The following is a 20,832-nucleotide window of genomic DNA, read 5'->3' as shown; positions in this document are numbered from 1 at the left end:
AATCGGAGGACCAGCATCTTCGTCCTGTGCCCTCCACCTTCTGTAATAACCCCGTGGCCGTCGGGGATGGCTGGGGGGCGTCCCTGCCCACCTTTACCTTCCTATTCAAAGGGAAGGCTCTGAGAAGCCATAATTACCGATTCTTCCCATCTCAAATGGGTACTTGCATTTTAAGTTTCTCCTGTCCCTTAGCTCTGGACAGATTTTACGCTCTGAGAGTTGAAGAAGCATTTTGGGCGAGGCTGTACTGGCCTTGACGGGGCTTCGCAGGCCACAGTGCATTCCGCCCCTTTCGCCCCTGGTGACCCCTGGAAGGCCACTGGCCGCCGGGAAGCCTGTGTCCCTCATCTCCGATGCCCCAGGGTACGGTCCCCGCCCCCCCCACCTGCGGCCATCTGTCTCTCCCCTGTCCAGGCTGGGGACCCTTCTTTGCTCTTGACCCCATGTCCAGGCCGTCTGCATCGCTTCTTTGGCCCACTGCACAGCTGGGTGACAGGACCTGCCCCTCCCCCCGGCCTAAGGCTTTATCTCGCAGATAGATGTTCGTGTTCTCCAAACCACTGTAAAGGTTAGCCCTTGTTTTCTTAGAGAGAGAGAGAGAGAGAGTGCAAGCGGGGGGGGGGGTCCAGAGAGAGGGAGCCCCCAGAATCTGAAGCAGGCTCCAGGCTGCCAGCTCAGAGCTGGATGTGGGGCTCGAACTCATTGGCTGTGAGATCATGAGCTGAGCCAAAGTCTGATGCTTAACTGACTGAGCCCCCCAGGCGCCCCTATAAGTATTCTTGATTTCTTGTTACCAAGTGTTGCATACTAAATAAGTCATCCATTAATACAGTGATCGTTAAGGGTTTTTAAGAACCACTAAATCATTATTACTGTTACATTGACAGGCTGTGTGTTTTTTCCTTTTGGTTTTAAGAAGAGTCAGTATCAAATCAACAGCCGTGCACCTGGATGTGTGCGCTCTCGTCGGTGGCTTTGGGGATGGGGACTGTCAGCTGGGCTTTTTTCTAAATTGCTATCATCTTAATTCAGTGCGTAATAAAGACTACAGGGGCACCTGGGTGGCTTAGTTGGGTAAGTGTCTGACTTTGGCTCAGGTCAGGATCTCGTGGTTCATGAGTTTGAGCCCTGCGTCGGGCTCTGTGCTGACAGCTCAGAGTCGAGTGGGCTGCGGGTTCTGTGTTTCCCTCTCTGCCCCTCCCCCATTCTCTCTCTCTCTCTCTCTCTCAAAAATGAATAAACATTAAAAAAAATACATACACATTCTTTCTCTCTTTTATACACATGTTCCTTCTCTCTTTTACGCCCGCACACACACATAGCCATACTGAAATGCAAAACCGAGTCCAGCTCCCAGGGTAATATGATGGCTCAGAGCCCATGTTGCTCCTCTTTGCTTTGGCTGTTTTAAACGCAGCAGACCGTTGGTGACCTGAAATCACTAGTTATCTCGCTTTGTTACGATTATGAAAACAGAGAACTCGGCACAAATCGTATTCAGTGTATCGTTGACTTTGTGGTCGGCTATCTGGTCCGGTCGCCGTGCCTCCCGATGGCCGTGGCCGTGGCCGCGGCGTCCGGCCGGCCCGTCCTGTGAAGCCCTTCCCAAGGGCGCTCGGGCTCCTGAAGGGACACTGGCCGGCCGTTGGCAGCGCCCCACCCCTTAGGCCCAAAGTAACGAGAGTCTGCAAACTGTCTTGTCCTGCAGGAGGTAATCCCCATGTACCTGGCCACCTCCCCCATCCTGTCGGACGGAGCCGCCCGCATGGAGCTCCAGCTGAAGAGGAGCTCGGCCGACCGGACGCGGAGCCTGGACCCCAGCACGGCAGCCCAGGCCTCCCCGCCCAGCGAGGCCTCCTCCAGCAGCTCATTAGTGAAGAAGAGACGAAAAAGGAGGAGGAAGTCGCAGCTGGACACCCTGAAAAGAGATGACAACGTGAACACGTCCGAGGAAGAGGACATGTTTCCCATAGAGATGAGCTCGGACGAGGAGGCCGACCCGCTGGACGGCAGCAGGTGCGTGCGCTCGGGCGTGGTGACTTGTGAAGGCTCTTCTTGCAAACTCTTTTTTCCCCCAGAATTCCCCATTCTTATGGTAATGGAGTTTAGATAGAGTTTAAAAAAAATTTGTTTTGTAATGTTTTTAAATTTATTTTTGAGAGAGAGACAGAGTGCGAGTTGGGGAGGGGCAGAGAGAGAGGGAGACACGGAATCTGAAGCAGGCTCCAGGCTCTGAGCTGTCAGCACAGAGCCGATGCGGGGCTCGAACCCACAAACCGTGAGATCATGACCTGAGCTGAAGTCAGCTACCCAACCGACAGAGCCACCCAGGCACCCCAACAACTGCCGGTTTTAAAAGACAGAAACTCATTGTAAAGGGTGCTTGATGCTTCAGATTTTCATGTAGTTCAGGATCATTTTTGATCACCATGTGTGTATCTCGTTAGCAGAAAGTGGGGAGAGGGGGCAGCGGGAGTGTCCCTCTGCTTCGTTAGTCAGGAGAGGATTTTTTTTTTTCTTGGCTAAAAATACAGGCAAATTGGCAATGTCCCTTTTCCTAACTATAGCCTCTAATGTGCTATCAGCTCAGAAACGGTGGTTGGTTTTATTATAGTTCTCATGTGTGTGTGGCTTTTAATTCCAGAAGTTAGTGATAGAGGTCTCTGGGAACACCAAAAATACAGACAGGTGGCCTGTGAATCAGTGAAATAGTGCATCCTATTTTTCTTTAAATTTTTAATGTTTACTTATTCTTGAGAGAGAGAGAGACCGAGAGACAGAAAGCAAGCAGGGGAGGGGCAGAGCGAGAGAGGGACACAGAATTCGAAACAGACTCCAGGCTCTGAGCTGTCAGCACAGAGCCCAATGCGGGCCTTGAACTCACGAACCTCGAGATCATGACCTGAGCCGAAGTCGGATGCTCCATCGACTGAGCCACCCAGGTGCCCTGCGCAGCCTAGTTTTTAATGAATGCATTCTACCTGAAACAAGGTAGACTTGCAGTCATTTTGTAATTATAAGATCCCTTTGGTTTATATCACTTATTTGTTCTGCTGGATGAAATATTATCTGTATGTGGACATTCAGTTTCTTGCACCTCCGTCCGTGCATAGCGAGCCCTTTGCAGCCTCCCGGCTCCGGTTTCGGTGCCGCAGTGCAAATAGCAGCCTGTGTAACCAGCACGCACATCTGTCACTCCAGGCGCTTGAACACGGTCACTTTACATGACAGTGCAGCCAACGCACGAGACATGTCTGTGTGTATCTCCTCACTTTTTCCCTCTCCTCTGCCTGGAATCCACCTGGGCTGTTAGAAGGGGAGCATGTTATTCCATAAACAACCTAGAGATCATCAGTATAACACATAAACTTACCTTTGTTATGAATCTATCACTAATAATACCTCAACTTCAGTCTTTTTTTCCTTCCTCCAGAACTCTTCCCAACGACGTCCCTGCGTTCCCACAAGATGTGTCTAAGGAAGACCCTCCCCCCATCCTGACTTACTCCCAGTCAGCCTCGTACCCTAATTCCGACAGAGAGTTGTCGCCCAGCGCAAGGTAGGCTGCTGGGGAGCGTGAGCTTTCACGCACCCTCGTCCAGGGGACTGGAAGTCAGTCACAGGAAGCGTGTTTAATACAACAGTGAAATATAAAAAGTGAAAAAACACAGTTTAGAGTGGGAGGTACGGATCAGGATTGAGAAAGGACACGCACAGACCGTCACCGTCAGTCGGATATCCAGTCAAACTGCAAACACGGCTCCGGACTCCCCACAGGTGACATCGAAGGAAAGACCACTTAGGTTACTCAGGGCTAAGTGTCAGTGGGAGGAAACAGGTGACTGAGCCTTTCTGGACACTCAGCTCTCCAGTGAGGCTCCGGGGCACAGCTGCTGCCATGGGAACCACCGAGGTGGCCCTGGGCTGTCGGAGTGATGCCCTCTCCCCACGCATGATCCCTTCTGCCGAATTCAAGGGTGTTTATTTCCCTGACCAGACGTCTGAAGTCACCCCAGAATCCGGTATAAACGTGGAGAACCAGAACCGGCCAGCCGCTCAGGGTGCAGGGTCCCATCCCGGAGGCTCCAGAGACTTCTGTCAGTGAAAACTCTGAGAGTGCGTGAGCCCCTCTGGGCACTTTTCATAGGAACTGGGGAGGGGCAGATGCAGACCGTGTGTCCTCAGTGGGGCCGGGCTCACCCCCATTGAGACCAAACCATTGGTTCCCAGGCAGCACGGGATTCTTAGATGTTGTAATGGCCTGTGGCCTCTGGAAGGCCACAGCATGGAGCAGATACACCGTCCACCCGTGGTGTTAAAATTTCCTGGTGGAGGGAGGGCCCCGGGGAAAAACATCTCGGATGTTTGGGGGTGTGCTAACAATGGCCAGAGGTTGAAAAACACCGATCACCGGGACAGGGACATCCCGGGGTCATTCTTGCTCCTAATGTGTTAGATGTACTTGGTTTATAGCGGAAGTGGGAGCCCTTGCCCCAAAGGCTTCCTGCCGAGAGCGTCCGCCAAATGCTCCTGGTTCACGATTCACTACAGTGGTCTCGCTGGTGAGACGGTGCAGTCAGCCGTGTGCGCTGGAGTCAGAGTCACGGAAAAACAGAGAACACCCCACGCCTGGTTCCCAGCCAGGACTGTGACCGCGAGTGTTAGCCAGCCACGGGGGCGCTGGGGCCCTGGGGGGTCTCCCCTGGAGGTCTGTCTGCAGACCAGCTCCGGGCCCTAGACGCATAATGCTTGTGACAATCTAGGAGCCATCCTTAAAAGGTTAAAAGAAACTGATGAAGTTCATTTTTTATATATTTCCTTTGACCCAGCATATCCAAAATATCATCAAATGATTAGCTTTCAGCAAGTTATTATTGAGAGATGTCGCAATGTGTAAGGTCATTGTGATTTTCACATGTCTGGACCGTCTTAGTTTGGTCGTGTCCTGCTTCGAGTCGTGGCAGCCACGTGTGGCTCGTGGCTGTTGTGATGGACAGCAATTAGACCTTTATGGAACCTCTTCCATTGTTTCCCTAGGTCTGTGGAGATGAACCCTAAGGGAAAAACACGGCACTTTAGGAAGAAAATTATGTGGAATGCTTAGAAACCACTATGGGAGGGGCGCCTGGGTGGCTCAGTCGGTTAAGCGTCCGACTTCAGCTCAGGTCATGATCTCACAGTTTGTGGGTTTGAACCCTGCGTCAGGCTCTGTGCTGACCTCTAGCTCAGAACCTGGAGCCTGTCTTTAGATCTTATAACTCCTCTCCCTGACCCTCCCCTGCTCATGCTGTCTCTTTCTCTCTCTCTCTCAAAAGTAAATAAAAAACATAAAAAAAAAAGAAACCATTAAGGGGTTAAAAAAATCTGCTCAAATGCTCTACGTTAGTTTTAAGAATTTAAAATAAATGTTTTATTTTTTGTTTATTTTTGAGATAGTGAGCGAGCAGGGGAGGGATAGAGAGAGAGGGAGACAGAGGATCCGAAGAAGGCTCCAGGCTCTGGGCTGACAGCAGTGAGCCTGATTGCGGGGCTCGAACTCCTGAACCGTGAGATTATGACCAGAGTCAAAGTCAGACGCTCAACCGACTGAGCCACCCAGGTGCCCCCCAAAATAAATGTTTCAAACACACCCCTGGATATGATTCTCTTTCACGTGTTCCTGTCCGAATCCAGAATAGCGACCAAGTCAGATCTGTGGCTCTGACCTCTGACCAATGCAATTACAAATTAGGACAAATAGATAAAGTTCCATACTTGGAATTACATATGTTCTTTAAAGAGACAACTGGCAGCAGAGATGATGAGATAAATCTTTGGAGTAGGCAGCTTGATTAAGCACTAAATTCTGGCCAGAGAAAAACCATCGTTTATGCGCAGAAGGATGAAAGAGAAAGTGAAATGAGTCTTTCTGGCAGTTTCCTGTTCTTGTGGTTCAAAAACTTCATGTTGATTTCCTAGTGATTTCAACAGACAGCCGTCTGCCGTTGTCGGATACCTGAGTACCTTCCTTTTCTTACAGATGTTCTTGTGCAGAGTTAGTCAGAAAATTTATATGACGCGTAACTTAATTGACCTATGATTTTTCTTTCTTTTAACGTCTACTGCGTGGAATCCAGTAGCCCGGTAGATTGCCAAGGGACTGGCCCCCGCCTGGCAGTTGTGGCCGAGGGAGGCCTTTCTAGCTCTTGTCCAGCACAGCCTTCCGACTTCCATGCTTCAGAAAGGTAGAAGGCCCTTTTCCCCACCTGGGTGTCTTCCCTGATAAAACCTGTGCTCTAACTTTTTCGCAAAAGTCTGTTTACCACTGACCAAATTACGTATGCAGAAAACACATAAGAGATGGTACAAGTGAAAGTTTTGATCTAACGCTGACGAATCTGTTTGACTAACCGAATTACTTATGAAGAAAACACACAGACCATCGTTTTCCTTTGATGTTTTGAGCATTTGCAGATTATTAGATTTTTTTTCACTACTAAATTTGATTTCTGTGAATTAATGATTAAGCAGAGAGCCCTACCTAATTTTGTGGAGTGCTTTGCAAAACAGAATAATGAAATAAAAACTGGGAATGTGATCTTTGTTTTGTCTCAAGGGTTGTTCAACAAAGAAGTTCATAAGACCTTTAGTATAAGGGGCGTTAGTAAAACTCCTTTCGATAGCTTTTTAGACTTTCTGAATAATGGAATCGTGTTTCCACAGCATTTCTAGAATATGGAATTTTTGAGACTAGCATGGAGGGGATCTTAAGGTTTAGGATCGTATAGATTTGAATTTTCATTGGAGGCCGTGGTCTGAGATTTCTGCTTCCATCTCTTCCGTGTTGCCCCTAACTCTAAGCTACATGGTGGGCTTACATGGCGGACTTACATGGCTTCCTTTCTAGACGTCAGCCATGAAGCTATGACTCATTTATATGAGGGGAACTGTTTGTTTTTGGGATTAAAGAGCCAGGTCTCAGAGGTGCTTCTTTAGGAGGTTACATGAGCGAGAAAAGGCCATTTTCAGAGGCCCACCAAGCAGTGAACAGTTAATGCTAACTTGCCTCCCGGGGGCTGGCAAAACCCCGAGGACTATTAATGTGGTTGATAAAGGCATTACTTGTGAAAGTCAGTCATCGACCTTGTAAGCTTACTTTTTTGAACAACCCTTGATCTTAAAAGTCTAATATTTGATAGTCACCATTCTTCTCATCCATCACACTCGGCGTTGGGAGTCTTCCCCCCGACTCTCCGTCTGTGAGTCCGGATTCTGCAGAGCCCATGCGTGTAACTGTGTAAGGAAGGCTTTGGACAAAGGCTGGGGGTCCCCAGATGTGGCGTGTTGAGCAGGAGAGATGGGGCTCCTAGTTTAGGGCTTCCGCACTGGGCTTGGTTCCCTGTGAATGCGAACTTGCAGTCCTGAGGACCTCTCTGGCAACTGATGGCTTGTGGCGGCCGTCGAAGGACCAGTGTCAGGGAACCTGGAGTTGGTGCCACAAGAGAACTGTGTCCAGTACTTCCCTTCGCCTCGAGCAGGAGTTGGCCGACGAGAGAACTGTGTCCAGCCGGCGCGGCCCCAGGCGGCCCTCTGTTCGCGGGATGTGGCGGGAGCACGGCCAGTTTGTTCCCGAGTCGTCTGTGGCCACGTTGGTGCTACGGTGGCAGGACCGTGTGGTTCTGACAGAGACCGTGTGACCCAGGAGCTTGCGCTGTCCGCTCTCTGGGCTTTGATGGATGGAATCTGCTGCCCTCCTCCTGCAGAGCAAGTTCAGTCTCAAGGGCTTAATTTTATGCCGTGGGTGAGACAGTTTCTTGTTGCACAGAATTTATAACAACACATAAAAAGTATTTTATGTGATAAAATAGAACAGGAGGAGCATGTAAAACAAACGATTTGAGCTCAGAGTGTAGCGCGGGGAGGGGAGAGGAGGCCGGTCGGGGTGCAGCGCTGGGGGAGGGGAGGCCGGTCGGGGTGCAGCGCTGGGGGAGGGGAGGCCGGTCGGGGTGCAGCGCTGGGGGAGGGGAGGCCGGTCGGGGTGCAGCTTGTCTCCGATGGCGGTTGTAGGTATGTGGGAGGGCACGACACCCCTCTGCCCATGTCACTTATGGTGACTGTGTAATCGTGGCGCACCAGTCCAGAAGAGGGTTGGCCCTTTTCTGGGGAGTATAGTTACAGAACTAGAGGTTAGTAAGAGAGGCGGGAAGGTGAGGGGCGCGGCACCACTCAGCTGCACGGAGCCCTCGGGCTCCCTCGTGTGGGACCACCTCCCAGGGGGCAGAGGAGGCTGTGTCGGTGTGTCGGAGGCGTGTCCTGTGGTGTATGCTCTTACGGTGCACACGCTGCTGGCACCGCACCGCCCGGTCGGTTTGGGGGGCAGTGGGCACATGGGCGATGGACCAGCCTGTGAGCACCTCAGTGTGAAGTGGAGGAGGGAGAGAGAGAGAGAGTGGTTCGTCTGGTCCACGTGGCTCAGTGGACAGAGACCTGGGGACCCATTTGGCCATTAAGGGTCCCTATTGGCTTTGAGACAAGTTGGTTTTGTCTACGACTGCGTATACTGACAGGAAGGTGTATTTGGTGGGAGTTCAAATCCAGCTCAGCTCTGTGCAGCCAAGCACGGCGGGAGTGGTGACTCACAGGACCGGAGAGTCTGGGGACCGGGGGTGTTCCCAGCGTCACATGGTACCGCCGTGTCACTCTGGGGGGCACGATGTGGGAGAGTAAAGGCGGGGCATGATTAGATGGTATAGTCTTCTCCTCCGGATGTTGTGAGGATACTGTGAGAAATGAGAGAAGATGATTCCTCTTGGCCGGTCGCTCTTGGCAAGACAGAGGGAAAGCTTCTTTCCGGTCCAGAGTAGAACTACAGAAAATAGAGGAGAACACAAGTTCCAACCCCTAAAACCTGGCTTGAGAATTAAGCCTGGTGCATGTTGCCACAGAACGAGCCTTAGCAAAGAGGCGGGGCTTTGAAGAACTCCTGGAAGATCAAATGTTTTGTAAAATCGTAGCCTAGAATCTCCTGCCACGCTAGCGAGTTTATCTCTGGCATCCAGCATTTGTGGTGATGTTGGCAGGTGGACCAGCTTCCTGTTTTCCAAGCCCGTGCAGATTCATAAATGTGTTAAATGTAGAATTTAGTGAGGGCGTGGCTGGGTGGGGGGGACCCCTTTGCGGCTGAAGCGCTGACAGACTCGGGTTGGAAGTTGAGAACGCAGGGGTGGTGAGCTCAGGGCGAGGTGGGGAGAGGTGGGTGGTTCTGAGGTGAGAGCAGACTCCTTTTTTTTCCCTTTCTATTTTTATCTGTCATTCCCAATAGTTTCCTGTCTAAATGCCTCTTCTCCCCTTGGAGTTAGGCGGCAGGGTGGACAGGTGGCCCAAATTGGAACCGCCTCCTACCTGTTGCGCACTCTGTCACCCCCTGGTGGCCAAAGGGGGGAATGTCATGAAGCCTTGTGCATTCTTTGGGATGTTTGAACCACAGACTTGTGGGCCAAAAACATCTCAAAAAGTTTCCCTTCCCAGTTTAATCATGGCTTTGTGTTTCCTTCAGCCCTTCAGGCTCCCGACCTTCCACACCGAAAAGTGATTCAGAATTGGTCAGTAAGGGCACAGAGAGGACGGTGCAGAAGAATAACCTAGAAATGCTCTGGCTTTGGGGAGAATTGCCCCAGGCTGCAAAGGTGAGTTTCTCACCCCCACTCAGTTCTGCCGCGCCCCAACGGTGGGTTCTAAAAACGTGAAACGGGCGTGCTCTTTGTTCAGGAAATTCTGTTTCGTATTCCCGTCTACTGAAAGTCATCATGGGTATATTCTTGTAAATTTTTTAGAAAACTATTGTAAGGCCTTTAGAACACGCTGTAGCTTCTTGTAGCCCCAGTAAATATTTGTAAATATTGTAATTTGTAAAGCTGTGGGTTCTTTCCTCTTCTGGGCTATAGTTCACCTTCACGAAAAATGCGGGTTTCTCTGCCCACAGTCACAGCGCTGACCCAGCCAGCCGTCTTTACAGGCTCAGGCCGTTTGTCACCGGAGGAACAGCCAGAAAGTGCCATCGCTCTGGCAGGCGCTTCCCACCGCTGCTGTGGTGTTTCTGTTTGCTCTAGAAGCTGTGAGATCGGACACAGAAATGAATGCCCCCCTTCTCCTTCCAGCCCATACCTCGCACTTGGGGTTTTTGTGTGGATAACTCTTTCCCAGAGCTGGGCACTCCTCGGAGAAGGAGACTCATGTTCATTTCCCACTCCTGTGACCCGACCGCCAATTCTTTACTTAGTGACTCATGTTTTGGGGGTTAAACTTCGTTAAACTGTGACATGCATCCAGAGAAATGCCCAGGTCATAAGCGCACAGAAAGTAAGTTTCCCCACTGTGAAGGTAACCGTGGGACTTGCACCCAGACTGGGAAGCACGGCTTAACCCGCAACTTGGAGGCCCACCCTTTGTGGTTACTCTTGACCCCCAGAAGCATAAACAGCGTACAGTGGAGGTCAGTTTGACAACATTCGTCGTGTTGTGTGTGGTTGTAAGTCATTGCTTGTCATGCTGCAGACTGCCCGCCGTATGAATGTACTTCCCGTTCTACGGGGGGACATTTACTTGAGTGTCTTCTATTCACTGGCCGTGACGAGTCCCACTTACTTCTCTGTGACAGTCCACGTTATAGATGAGAGTGCATTTGCTGCGGACAGTCTGATTTTTCTAGAATCTTTTGGCAGGTGTAGAAATGGCTGGCTGACCCCCGAGGGTGGGCAGTTCTGCAGATCGTTAGTTGGTGAACTGTGTTTCCCTAGCTAACTCTGTTTTTCTGCTTGCTCATGCTCTGACCGGTCTGTCTGTCTGTCTCTCTCTGCCCCTTCGATCCAGTCATCTGCACACAAGATGAAAGACTGCAGTCCGTTAAACAGCAGAAAAATCTGTGATAAGATGCACTTTCAGGCCATTCAGAGTGAATCTTCAGACGCCTTCAGTGACCAGTCGCCGACGCTGGCCGGTCCTCCCGTGCCGCCCGGGTCAGAGCCGAGCCAGCCTCCAGCAGACGTGACGTTTGTGAGCGAAGAAGATGTGGAGGCCTTAGGAGCCGCAGCCCCGCCTTTACCCACGATCGAAGACCCCAAGCCCCCCTCTGCCAGCGTAGCCCCCACGACGAGCAAGGCAGATTCTCCTTCCAGGAAAAAAGGTGGGAAGGCCCGCGCGGGTGGGCTCCCGGGGCGGGAGCTTGGCGCGCGGTGCGCCGGGTTCTCTCGGGAGTTCCGAAGCCGCCGAGGTGGGCCCTTTTGCTGAAGGTGTTGTTAGACTCGAGTTATAGGAAATCAGACGAAAGCAATCCTTGGCTGGTGCAATGAGCCCCCCAATTTGTAGAGCGGCAGAGGGATGAGGTCTTCTTCACACACTTGGGGCTGCGTAGGAAGCTCATCCTGGCCCCCCCCTCTGCCGTCCCGAGCTTCAGTCTAGCGCATTGCCCTGTTTTAGTTTCTGCGAGCACGCGGATCCCGTTTCAGATGAGCATTTGTGTGTTCACCCGTTTTTGCTGGGAATGTCCCTGCTAGAACATACATGGTCGGTGAGATAAGAATCTTTTGGTCTGGTTTCCTTTGGTCTCCTCTGCGCCCAGGATAGCGTTGGGCACACAGTAGGTGCTCCATAATTGCTAGTCTGAGACACAGCTGGCTGCCTGTCCGGAGGCGCTGACGTCCAGCCTAGTGTGTTAACCCAGTTTTCTGGCTGTGTGTGAACCCGTGAGCGAGCTCTCTGGTCCAGGCGGGCAGGGAGTCTGCACCGTGTGGACTGCCGCGCTGGGGCTCCTGACCCGGAGAAGGGCTGATGACGGCGGGTCGCTGCAGCATACGTGAGCCTGGTTCGCTTCGCACGTGGGGACAGAGACCCGCCAAGTCCCGGAGCCTGGCCAGGGTCACGGCCTTGGCGGCGATGGGGTCGTCGGCCTCTGGGGTCACGCTGCTGACTTCTGACTCATGCGCCCTTGGGCCCGTGGGGGCACTTGTGCGCGTGTCTGCTCATCATGCGTCAGGTGCCCCCTAGAGCTGCCAGCGGCCCGCGGTTCTGGGGGCGGGGTCCTCACTCGGCCGTGTGCTCTTTCAGACAAACGAAGCCGGCATCTGGGTGCTGATGGCGTCTACCTGGATGACCTCACAGACATGGACCCCGAAGTTGCTGCCCTGTATTTTCCCAAAAAGTAAAATTTACTTTCATTCCTCTGATCATTTTCTTTTTCTTTTTTTTAATTTTTAAAAATGTTTTATTTATTTTTGAGAGAGAGAAAGAGACAGTGTGAGGCAGGGAGGGTCAGAGAGAGAGGGAGACACAGAATCAGAAGCAGGCTTGAACACGGGGCTCGGACCTACGAACCATGAGATCATGATTTGAGCCGAAGTCGGACGCTTCACCGACTGAGCCCCCCAGGCGCCCCTCCTCTGATCATTTTCTATGTTAGTCTGTGTGAGTCTGGTTTCTTTTTTATTGATTAAAAAGCAAGTGAGCAGAGGGCGTGGGACGCTCAAATTTTACTGTGAGAAGCGACCAGTAACCACAACGGACTTCCTCCAGAGACGCCTGTGTGGGTCTGTTCCCGGGTGGCTGGCTTCCCACCTTCTGAACAGGAAGGCAGGGACGCGGCTGCCTCGCGGTGACACCACGGCTGTGTCCCTCCCCAGGAGAGGTCCTCCCGTGGCCCCTGGGGGCCCCTGTTCAGTTCTGCGACTTGCAGAGGGCTGGCTCCTGGGAGGTCCTGGGGCCTCATGGGACAGCGTGCCTTCTCAGTTCATTGCACGTAGGTTTGGGAGGGGACCCAAGGAGGCTAAAATAGTTGTTCCTCTCCTACGGAAATTCGTTGAACTTGTCTTCCTTTGTTGTGAGATGACCTCCTTTGCTCCTGCAAGGGCTCTCGCATGGCAGGAGTCATCTGATGATGTCCTTTGACGTCAGAACATCTCCCCCCTGCCCCTTTCCAGCGGAGATCCTTCCGGGCTCGCAAAACAGGTCAGCGACAATGGCACCCGGTCAGCCAACCAGTCCCCGCAGTCTGTGGGCAGCTCTGGCGTCGACAGCGGCGTGGAGAGCACCTCGGACAGCCTGAGGGACCTGCCATCCATCGCCATCTCCCTCTGCGGGGGCCTCAGTGACAACAGGGAGATCACCAAAGGTAAGGCTGCCCCAGAGCCTGGCTGCTCCCCGTCTCTGAGCCACGAGCGCCCTCTTGTGGCCGCCGGCCGGAACGTCCAAAAGCTTGGGCTTCTCTAGTTCATGTCCCAAGTCGCTTTCCAGTTGGCCTTGTCAGTGATAGCCAAGTGACTCCTGGTGGCTCAAGGCCCAGATAAATGCTGCTGGCTTGCAGTTGGCTGACCTGAGGGTTCTGCTGTTCACGAATGGCTCGAGGTCAGGCGTGTCTGCTGAGCACGTGATGTGTCCCCTTGCCCTGTGCCTGCCCGGCACGGGTGTCCCCTGGGACCCGGGGAGGGGGAGTCAGTGCACGGAAGCACAGGGCTCTGGAGTGTGCCCAGATGCTGTCAGGTCTTGGAGAAGGAAGGGGCGTCTTAGTCTGAGCAAGTTCAGGGCCGCCTCCCAGCTCGGTCCCGGGGGGTACTCTCAGGCCTGGTGTAATTCGTAGCGGCCCCGTATTCATAATGACGGGTTTCCAGTACTCCCAGCCTTCACCAACTGTCGAGTTCCTTGAGTGGACCTAGTGGCCCCGGGGGTCCGTCCTCCACTCCTCCTACCGCCACTTTTCTCTCTTTCTCATCATGCCCTCCCCCCTCACCCCCCCTCACCCCCCCCCCGCACTCCCTTAATGGTCAGTCTTTCCCGCAGCGGGTGGGTGAGGGCGAGCACTTCACCCCCTGCCATTCACGAGCCCCCGTCGCCCCTTCCTGCCCTGAGAAGTCCCCTCGACTCCCTCAGGTCCCTTCAGGGCTTTGTGCCTTTCTTCTCAAGGCTGGGGCCCTTTACTCTGGGGCCCGAACCCGCAGACCCATCGCCCTGATGAGGAAATGAAAGAAGGTGCTCAGTGTGATCCGGCTGGTTTAGTCCATTTCCCAACGTCTTCCTGAGACCCCTCCCCTCTAATAACCAGCCACACGATGGTTCCCAATCTCTGGCGCAGCCACTCTGAAGCCTTGCGGGGGGCTTAGCACTCTGGACGGGTGAGGGGTGTCCGATGGTGGCCCCTGTCTGGTCCACGTGCACCCACGGTCGTCTCGTGGGGGTCTGCACGGGGGAGGCCGGGAGCCCCCGAGGAGAGTGCCGGTGGTTCGAATCAGGCTTCCAGAGATACGTGTCGTGGCCATGACAGCTGGCCTCATGATCGGGATGACTGTCCCTGTCCTGGGCCTGCCGGGTCCTGGTTTTGTTCAGTGTATGAAGGAATTCCCTCGGGCGAGGGAGGAACAGGCTTTAGGGATGGAGAGGTGGTCAGAGCCCTCATCAAGGCTCACGACGTGGCCCGGCTGAATGGAGGGCCCAGGGGAGGCCAGGGCCTTAGGTCAGAGCTGGTTACAGACGCCAGAGTCAGGGCTGAGGTCCCGGGCTTCTGGACCCTGTGGTCTTGGGGCCTCCGGGAGCGTGCTGGGGCTGGGGGAGCGGGGAGGGTCTCCGGCCGCCTTCTGCACTTGAACACACGGCACAGAGATCAGCACCACGCCCCTGGCACCGCGTGAGCCCTCAGGGTGCCCTGCTTTCCAGTCAGCCCTCATCCAGCCTCCTGGCCCCCAGGGAACCGAGTGCAGTTCTGATCCCCGAGTTACACCCAGGGACCGAGCCTCGGGGAGCTTCAGTTCTTGCTCACTACAAGCTCTCACCAACACACGGGACTTGAACTGAGTGGCCTGGGTTCCGGGTGCGCCTACCACTCCACGGCTTCTGCAGATGCGTGTGTGGATGGGCTTTCCCGCACCTGCCCTCCGTGCCTCACCCCCGCACCTCCTCCGCCTGCCCCCAGCCTCCTCCCTTCGCTTCCGTCCCTCTGCAGGCCCCTTGGCAGGGCTGTCCATACAGCGGGAGAGCGCTTGTGGGCGAGTGGGTGGGAAGCGAGCCTCCTCTTCTGAACGAGGTGCTCCTCATCCCCCACGTCTGCCTCCGCAGATGCATTTCTGGAACAAGCCGTGTCGTATCAGCAGTTTGTGGACAACCCGGCTCTCATCGACGACCCCAATCTTGTGGTGAAGATCGGGAATAAGTAAGTTCCTTCTGGGAGGGCCTCGCGGCCGTCACGTGACCCTGTTAGAATTTTACCAGTTCAGAAGCAGAGACCGCGACCAGAGCCCTTAGAAATAGGAAATGAGGTCTTGGTTCAAGTGTATCGCCAGCCCTTCACCACCGGCAGGACCCTGTGGTGTTGTCTAGCTGGCAGGCCGACATGGGTTTTCATGTTCGTCGGTACCAGATTTTATACCGGGACGTGTCCGATCTCCGCCCTGGGTGCCCGGGCCTCGGGCTTGTGTCGGGCACGGGTGTGGACAGAGTAGGTCGGTATCCGCTCCAGCTTCGTGGTCTCGGGTCACGGCCTGTGCGGGCGTTTTTGTAGCCTGTTGGCGAGCTCTCCTCCCTGACGGGAAGTCAAGGGCGTGTAGGTCTTAACTTGGGGTGCCCGGTTGCCTTTCCCGTGAAGTGTGGCAAGAGACGCCACAGGCACGCTGCCGGCTGGATGAGCCGTGATGCTGGGCACGGGGGCCACTGTGTCTGCCTGTCTGTGCTTGCCTCCCGGGGCTGGCTGCCGTGGGGTCAGCAGGACGAGGGGCCCCGCGAGGGAGGGGCGTGAGGGGGCGGGGGGGGGGGTGTTGGCCTGTTAGGGACCGGGCTGAAGTTCCAGAGCTTCCCGTGACTGTTTCTCGTGACGCTTGAAAGGGTTTTCAGCCTGAGCCTTGATCTTTGACATCTGTTTTATCCCCTCCTGTCAGATATTATAACTGGACCACGGCGGCCCCTCTGCTCCTGGCGATGCAGGCCTTCCAGAAGCCTTTGCCAAAGGTGAGCTTTACCATGAGGAAGCAGGCCCTGACGGTGGCGGGGGGAGTCACCTGGGCACTTGGAATGTCACTGTTCTCTTAGAACCACAAAGTTCATTGCATCACGTTCTTCTGAAGTTCATGATCAGAAACGTTGGGAGGTTGGACTCTGTCTCTCGCTCCCTGAATGGCCTTTCCCCTTCTGGTTTATTGGGGCGAAACCTCCCAGTCACTGTGGCGCCAGATCAGATCCTGCCTCCAGGGTCCTCTTCCCACACCTGCTGTGCTAGGGACCCAGGTGGGGGCAGTGCAGTAGATGCTGCGTGTCAGAGCACAGGGATGGCGAGGGGATGAGAGAGAGGGGCTGGAGTAGGTGGCCGTTTGGGTGCTGGGAGGCGGCGCATCAGATGTTGGGGGGCGTCGGTGCCGCTCAGCCAGGAAGCAGGCCCGGGGCTGAGCGGCCCAGGTGGGGAGCAGGCAGGGTCTGGTAGCTTCTCAGCTGCATGAGGCGGCCGTGACGGCTGCAGGAAGGAGCAGGGTTAGAAGGGCAGGGGGGCCCCTGGTAGCCCACCGTGCCCTCGTGCTCCCCCGAGGACCCACTGGGCGCTGGGCCTGGGATCGTTCGGTTTTCCACCCTGTGTCTCCCTCCTAGATCATACCTTTTCTGTGCTGCAAAGACGGTGCCTCGTGCGGCTCCCGCGTCCGCTTAGCAAGTGCTTTGTGCCGTTCGGTGTGGTAGCAGAGCAGACTGACGTCTGAGGTTCTTGAAGGTCTCCTCTGACTCTGTTGAGCCTGTGCTCGCTCCTTCCCGCACGTGTGTGCACCTGTATGCGTTCAAGCGCGTGTGCCTGCATTTTGGGGTTTGGAGGTTGTGACCTCACGTTTCCCTCACTGGTTTTGTTTTGTCCCTTCCTGGTTCCTCATGGGATCCGTGGCCCAGGATACACTTTTTCTCATTTTTTATGTATATTTATTTTTGAGACACAGAGAGACAGAGTGTGAGCAGGGGAGGGGCAGAGAGAGGGAAACACAGAACTAAAACAGGCTCTAGGCTCCGAGCTGGCAGCACAGAGCCCGACGTGGGCCACGAACCCACAATTACTACAGATCTCACTAAATGTGAGCTCATGACCTGAGCCGAAGGTGGACGCTCAACAGACTGAGCCACTTAGGCACCTCGGCCCAGGATGCATTTTTGTGTTACATTTCTCAGCTCTTACACAGCAGCAGGAAAAAAGACCAATGCGATAGAAATTTCCTTCGCCTTAAAGGATTTAGCTCACAGAAGTTAGTCTTTGTGACGTGCATCCCAAATCTTTTTATGAGCTGTCAGTCTCCCCCTGCTGGTGGCGTTTATTACTACAGAATTCGTTTTACGGGGGGAATGTGCGCATCTCTGATGGTCTCCCTTAGAAGGGCCCCGCTTCCTCCCGTGCAAATCTTGGGAACATAGGCCATTTTTCCCCCTAGCGCTCTCTTAAATCTTTGACCCGTCTGGCTTTTATTTTGAGATCAACAGAGATATCGGGAACCAAAATCCGGTTCTGTTTAATTTTTTTCCCTGGCTGGTTATGGGATCTTGGGAAACAGAGTAACTACATACAAGAAGCCTAAATAATAGGGGTTTCTTATCTGACGTAATAAGAGTCTGAGAGGTTGGTAGTTTCAGGCTCGGTGAACTCGGCTTAGCTTCTCTGCGATTTTCTTGGCTTGCCCTTTGTGTTCACAAGTTGACTGTCCCCCCCCCCCCCATCCATTCTTTCAAACAGCCACATCCCAAACAGGAAGGATAGAGACAGATTTCTCCCTTTTCATTGGCTGCCATTGGTCACATGATCGCCTCCAAACCAGCTGCAGCCACAACAGTGGCGAAGGTGAAAGGCGTAGACCAGCCGAGGTCACAAGGTGCTGCCGCTTGGTTCTTGAACGGAGTTTCGGATTTGTTGGCAAGAAAGACGGGGGATGACGTGTCCAGGGCGGCAAGTGACCGGGTCTGGCATAGCGACCTAAGTATCTCAGTGCTTTCGTTAGGCAGCTCTTTGCCCCACTGCTGAGAACGGCTAGCTACGGCTGGTCTCCTCTTCTCTAAATCCACGTTTAGATTCACTTCCGGACTTTGTCTTCTGTTCCGTGTGTGGGTTTACTCAAGTACCAACATGCAGTCTTTTAATTACCGTAGCTTTTAAATATATTTTAATATCTCATGGAGCTTGTGCCTGCCTAATACTCTTTGGTCTATGAATTTTCTGGGCTATTTTTGTTTTGTAAATGAACTTTAGAATCGCTCGGTCTAGGTATGAAAATAATCCTCGTAGTTTTTTTTTTTTTTAAATTGGGCTTTTGTTACATTTCTGGATGAATTTAGGAAGAATGGGGTAATCAATATCTGTCCAAATTATCCTCTTTGTGAACAGGTTATGAATGATTTGGTTTTTGGTATATTAGGAGTTTCTTTTGTAGCGGGTAGGGGTTTTTAAGTGACCGAAAGAAGCACACTTCAGGCGAATATGTGAATTGTTTATCTTTCTATGTACCTGCTGTCCATTTGGCTCGAAGACATTGCCTGTTTTTTCATCACCAGCAGGGAGGTGTTGGTTCTCTGAGAGTTCTGTGACCCATTTCCCTGGTGCTGGAATTTACCTCGAGATCGATATTTTCTTCTTTTGGAAATACTTAGAAAATGGTGAATTATTATTTAGTCTTCCCCCCATTAAACTCTCATTTCTTTAGGGCAAGAGTATGAGTTTCTTTTTAATACTTGAGATTTTAACCCAGATTATCTTCTAAAGTTCAGGTGGTCAAGATTCGGCAGCTCACATTTACTAAAAAGATCCTGTGCGTTTTATTATTATTATTTTTGCTTAAAACTGTTTTACCCTATACTTCATGTTAGTCATTTCATCTTTTACTTTATAATCATCACATTGAGAGCAATGGTATTTTAACCAGTAAATCACTTTAATTTGCAAACCTCCGGTCTTACTAATCACTAACGATTTTCAACGCTTTCTTTTTTTTTTTTGTTGTTCTCATGTTGTATTTTATTTGTCGTTTGTTTATTCCTTCGCCATCTTCTTAAGTCTTCGTGCTTAAGTTATCTTCATGTAATTTTGGACGCCATTAGGTTTTGCTTCTCGAAAATTTTTAATCCACAAATAGTATGTTGTGTTTTCTCTGATTCTTTTTTTTTTTTTAATCTTACTTTAATTTGCATGTGTGTGTCTTTTGGTTTGAATGTGCTAAGTTGATCTTTTTTTGGTTCCATTATTTATGTTACCATCCATTTAAAACAGGCCACTGTGGAAGCTATCATGAGGGATAAGATGCCCAGAAAGGGTGGAAGATGGTGGTTTTCATGGCGGGGAAGAAATACCACAATCAAAGAGGTAAGCGTGGGGAACAGAAGGGCATGTCCACTTAGCTCAGCCAACTCTGGGTGTGTGGAGTGAGTTTTCACGCTCGTGTGTCCGAGAGATAAGCCTAAGGCCCAGTACTGAGTTTCTAGGGGCCAGCTCTGCTAAGAAGCAGGGAAAGGCCTCCGGGACACGGGGAGGGTGCGGAGGAAAGGGAGGTGCGGCTAGAGGCCCCGCTCACCTCCTGACCCTGCTACCCGCTGGGCGCTGGGGTCAAGTCACTGTCCCTCTGGAGCTTCTTCATCTGTGAAAACAAGGGACTTGTCTGATAATTTACTTTCCTTTTTAAAGTTAAGTATCTCTGCTGCTTGTGAGTATGCTTGGAATGAGGTTACACTTCTGGTGTAGACTAATTCTCGTTAGTCATTTCACTTAAATGGCACGGTTTCCATTTCTGTAGATGCCCGTGACCTTTTCCAGATCTCTGCCAACCTCTCAACCTATTTCTGGAAGCACCTTCTCGGCGTGACTTGCATGCCCGCGTCCGCAGGGCTGTCTTCCTCTGAAGGCAGTCCCCACTCTGGCTCCACCCCCTAAGGGGGCGGTCATGGAGGGCTGTCCTAGGGCCTCCTTCCCCCCCCCCCCCCCCCCCCCCCCCCCCCCCCCCCCCCCCCCCCCCCCCCCGCAGCCCCACCCACGCCCATGCGATGGCTGCACTTTTATTTGCAAACCAGACATTCTTTGGTGTTCCGCGGTCACTGATCAAGTAGCCAGCTGTGTGGAAAGTCCACGTGAGTGCTTCAGGACCCTAAGACTGAGCCACGGTTTTCTTGTACTTCTTCCTTGGCCAGACCATGGTCGCAAAATGGTGCCGCTGTCCCTCCACGGGCTAGACCCTTCCTTTTTCCTCACTTCCTACATTCACTTCATCATCAGATTCTATCAGTTTACCATCTTAAATATCTCTCACATGTACCCACCTCTCCCCAGCTCCAACCCCCTCCTTTCCCAGATGTAGGCTAGCCCTGTCTCTCCCAGGATGCTTCCAGTGGTCATCTGGTCTCTTCTCGCCCTCTTTTCTTCATCCTCTATACATAGTAGCTGCGTTGGTTGACTAAGGAGACTGGTCCATTATATGTTATTCTCCATAGTGAGACCAGTGTTCTTACCATGGCTTACCCACCTGTGTCCCAGCCCCTGCCGCCCTCTTTAAACCTCTTTGCCATCCTCCCCCTGCCTTCTCTGCTTTAGCCTCCTGGCTGAACACACACTCTACCCCAGGACTTTTGCATATGCCACTTACTCTGCCTGGTGTTCCTAGGACCCCTCTCTCCCCATTTCCCTTCATCAGCTAGCGTTTCCAAAGGCCTTTTTTCAGCAGGCTAGTCTAGGCCGCTGTTCTCTATGCTCCTGGTCCTGCCCGTGAAACTTTGCCTTCATAAGTTTTGTCAGCGTTTGCAGTCATATTAGCGCGACTGTTTGATTCACATCACTTTCTCCTCCAAATCCTAACCTCTGTGAAGGCGGAGACCCTGTGTGGC

At 52.7% G+C, this 20,832-nt stretch overlaps 1 protein-coding gene across 4 annotated transcripts in view; it reads left to right on the top strand.

The window, feature by feature from the left end:
- LPIN1 (lipin 1) overlaps positions 1–20,832 on the top strand; it is a 72,209-nt gene that overhangs the window by 29,619 nt on the left and 21,758 nt on the right. For 2 of the 4 annotated variants that reach the window (XR_003908049.1, XM_029938283.1), the window contains exons 4-13: positions 1,709–2,016; positions 3,434–3,559; positions 6,117–6,224; positions 9,536–9,665; positions 10,849–11,161; positions 12,082–12,175; positions 12,951–13,141; positions 15,076–15,169; positions 15,891–15,960; positions 19,232–19,324. Coding sequence is in view for 3 of the 4 variants with exons in the window: in XM_029938283.1 (XP_029794143.1) it covers positions 1,709–2,016; positions 3,434–3,559; positions 6,117–6,224; positions 9,536–9,665; positions 10,849–11,161; positions 12,082–12,175; positions 12,951–13,141; positions 15,076–15,169; positions 15,891–15,960; positions 19,232–19,324 (1,527 nt within the window). In the remaining variant the exon portion in view is untranslated. The remainder of the gene's footprint in view (positions 1–1,708; positions 2,017–3,433; positions 3,560–6,116; positions 6,225–9,535; positions 9,666–10,848; positions 11,162–12,081; positions 12,176–12,950; positions 13,142–15,075; positions 15,170–15,890; positions 15,961–19,231; positions 19,325–20,832) is intronic. The other 2 variants (XM_029938284.1, XM_029938285.1) reach the window with 2 other exon arrangements.

This window comes from Suricata suricatta, chromosome 4 (genome assembly GCF_006229205.1).
Source record: "Suricata suricatta isolate VVHF042 chromosome 4, meerkat_22Aug2017_6uvM2_HiC, whole genome shotgun sequence".
Taxonomy (NCBI): Eukaryota; Metazoa; Chordata; class Mammalia; order Carnivora; family Herpestidae; genus Suricata; species Suricata suricatta.
The sequence above is the reverse complement of the archived record's forward strand: the minus strand, read 5'-3'. Positions and strand labels throughout refer to the sequence as shown.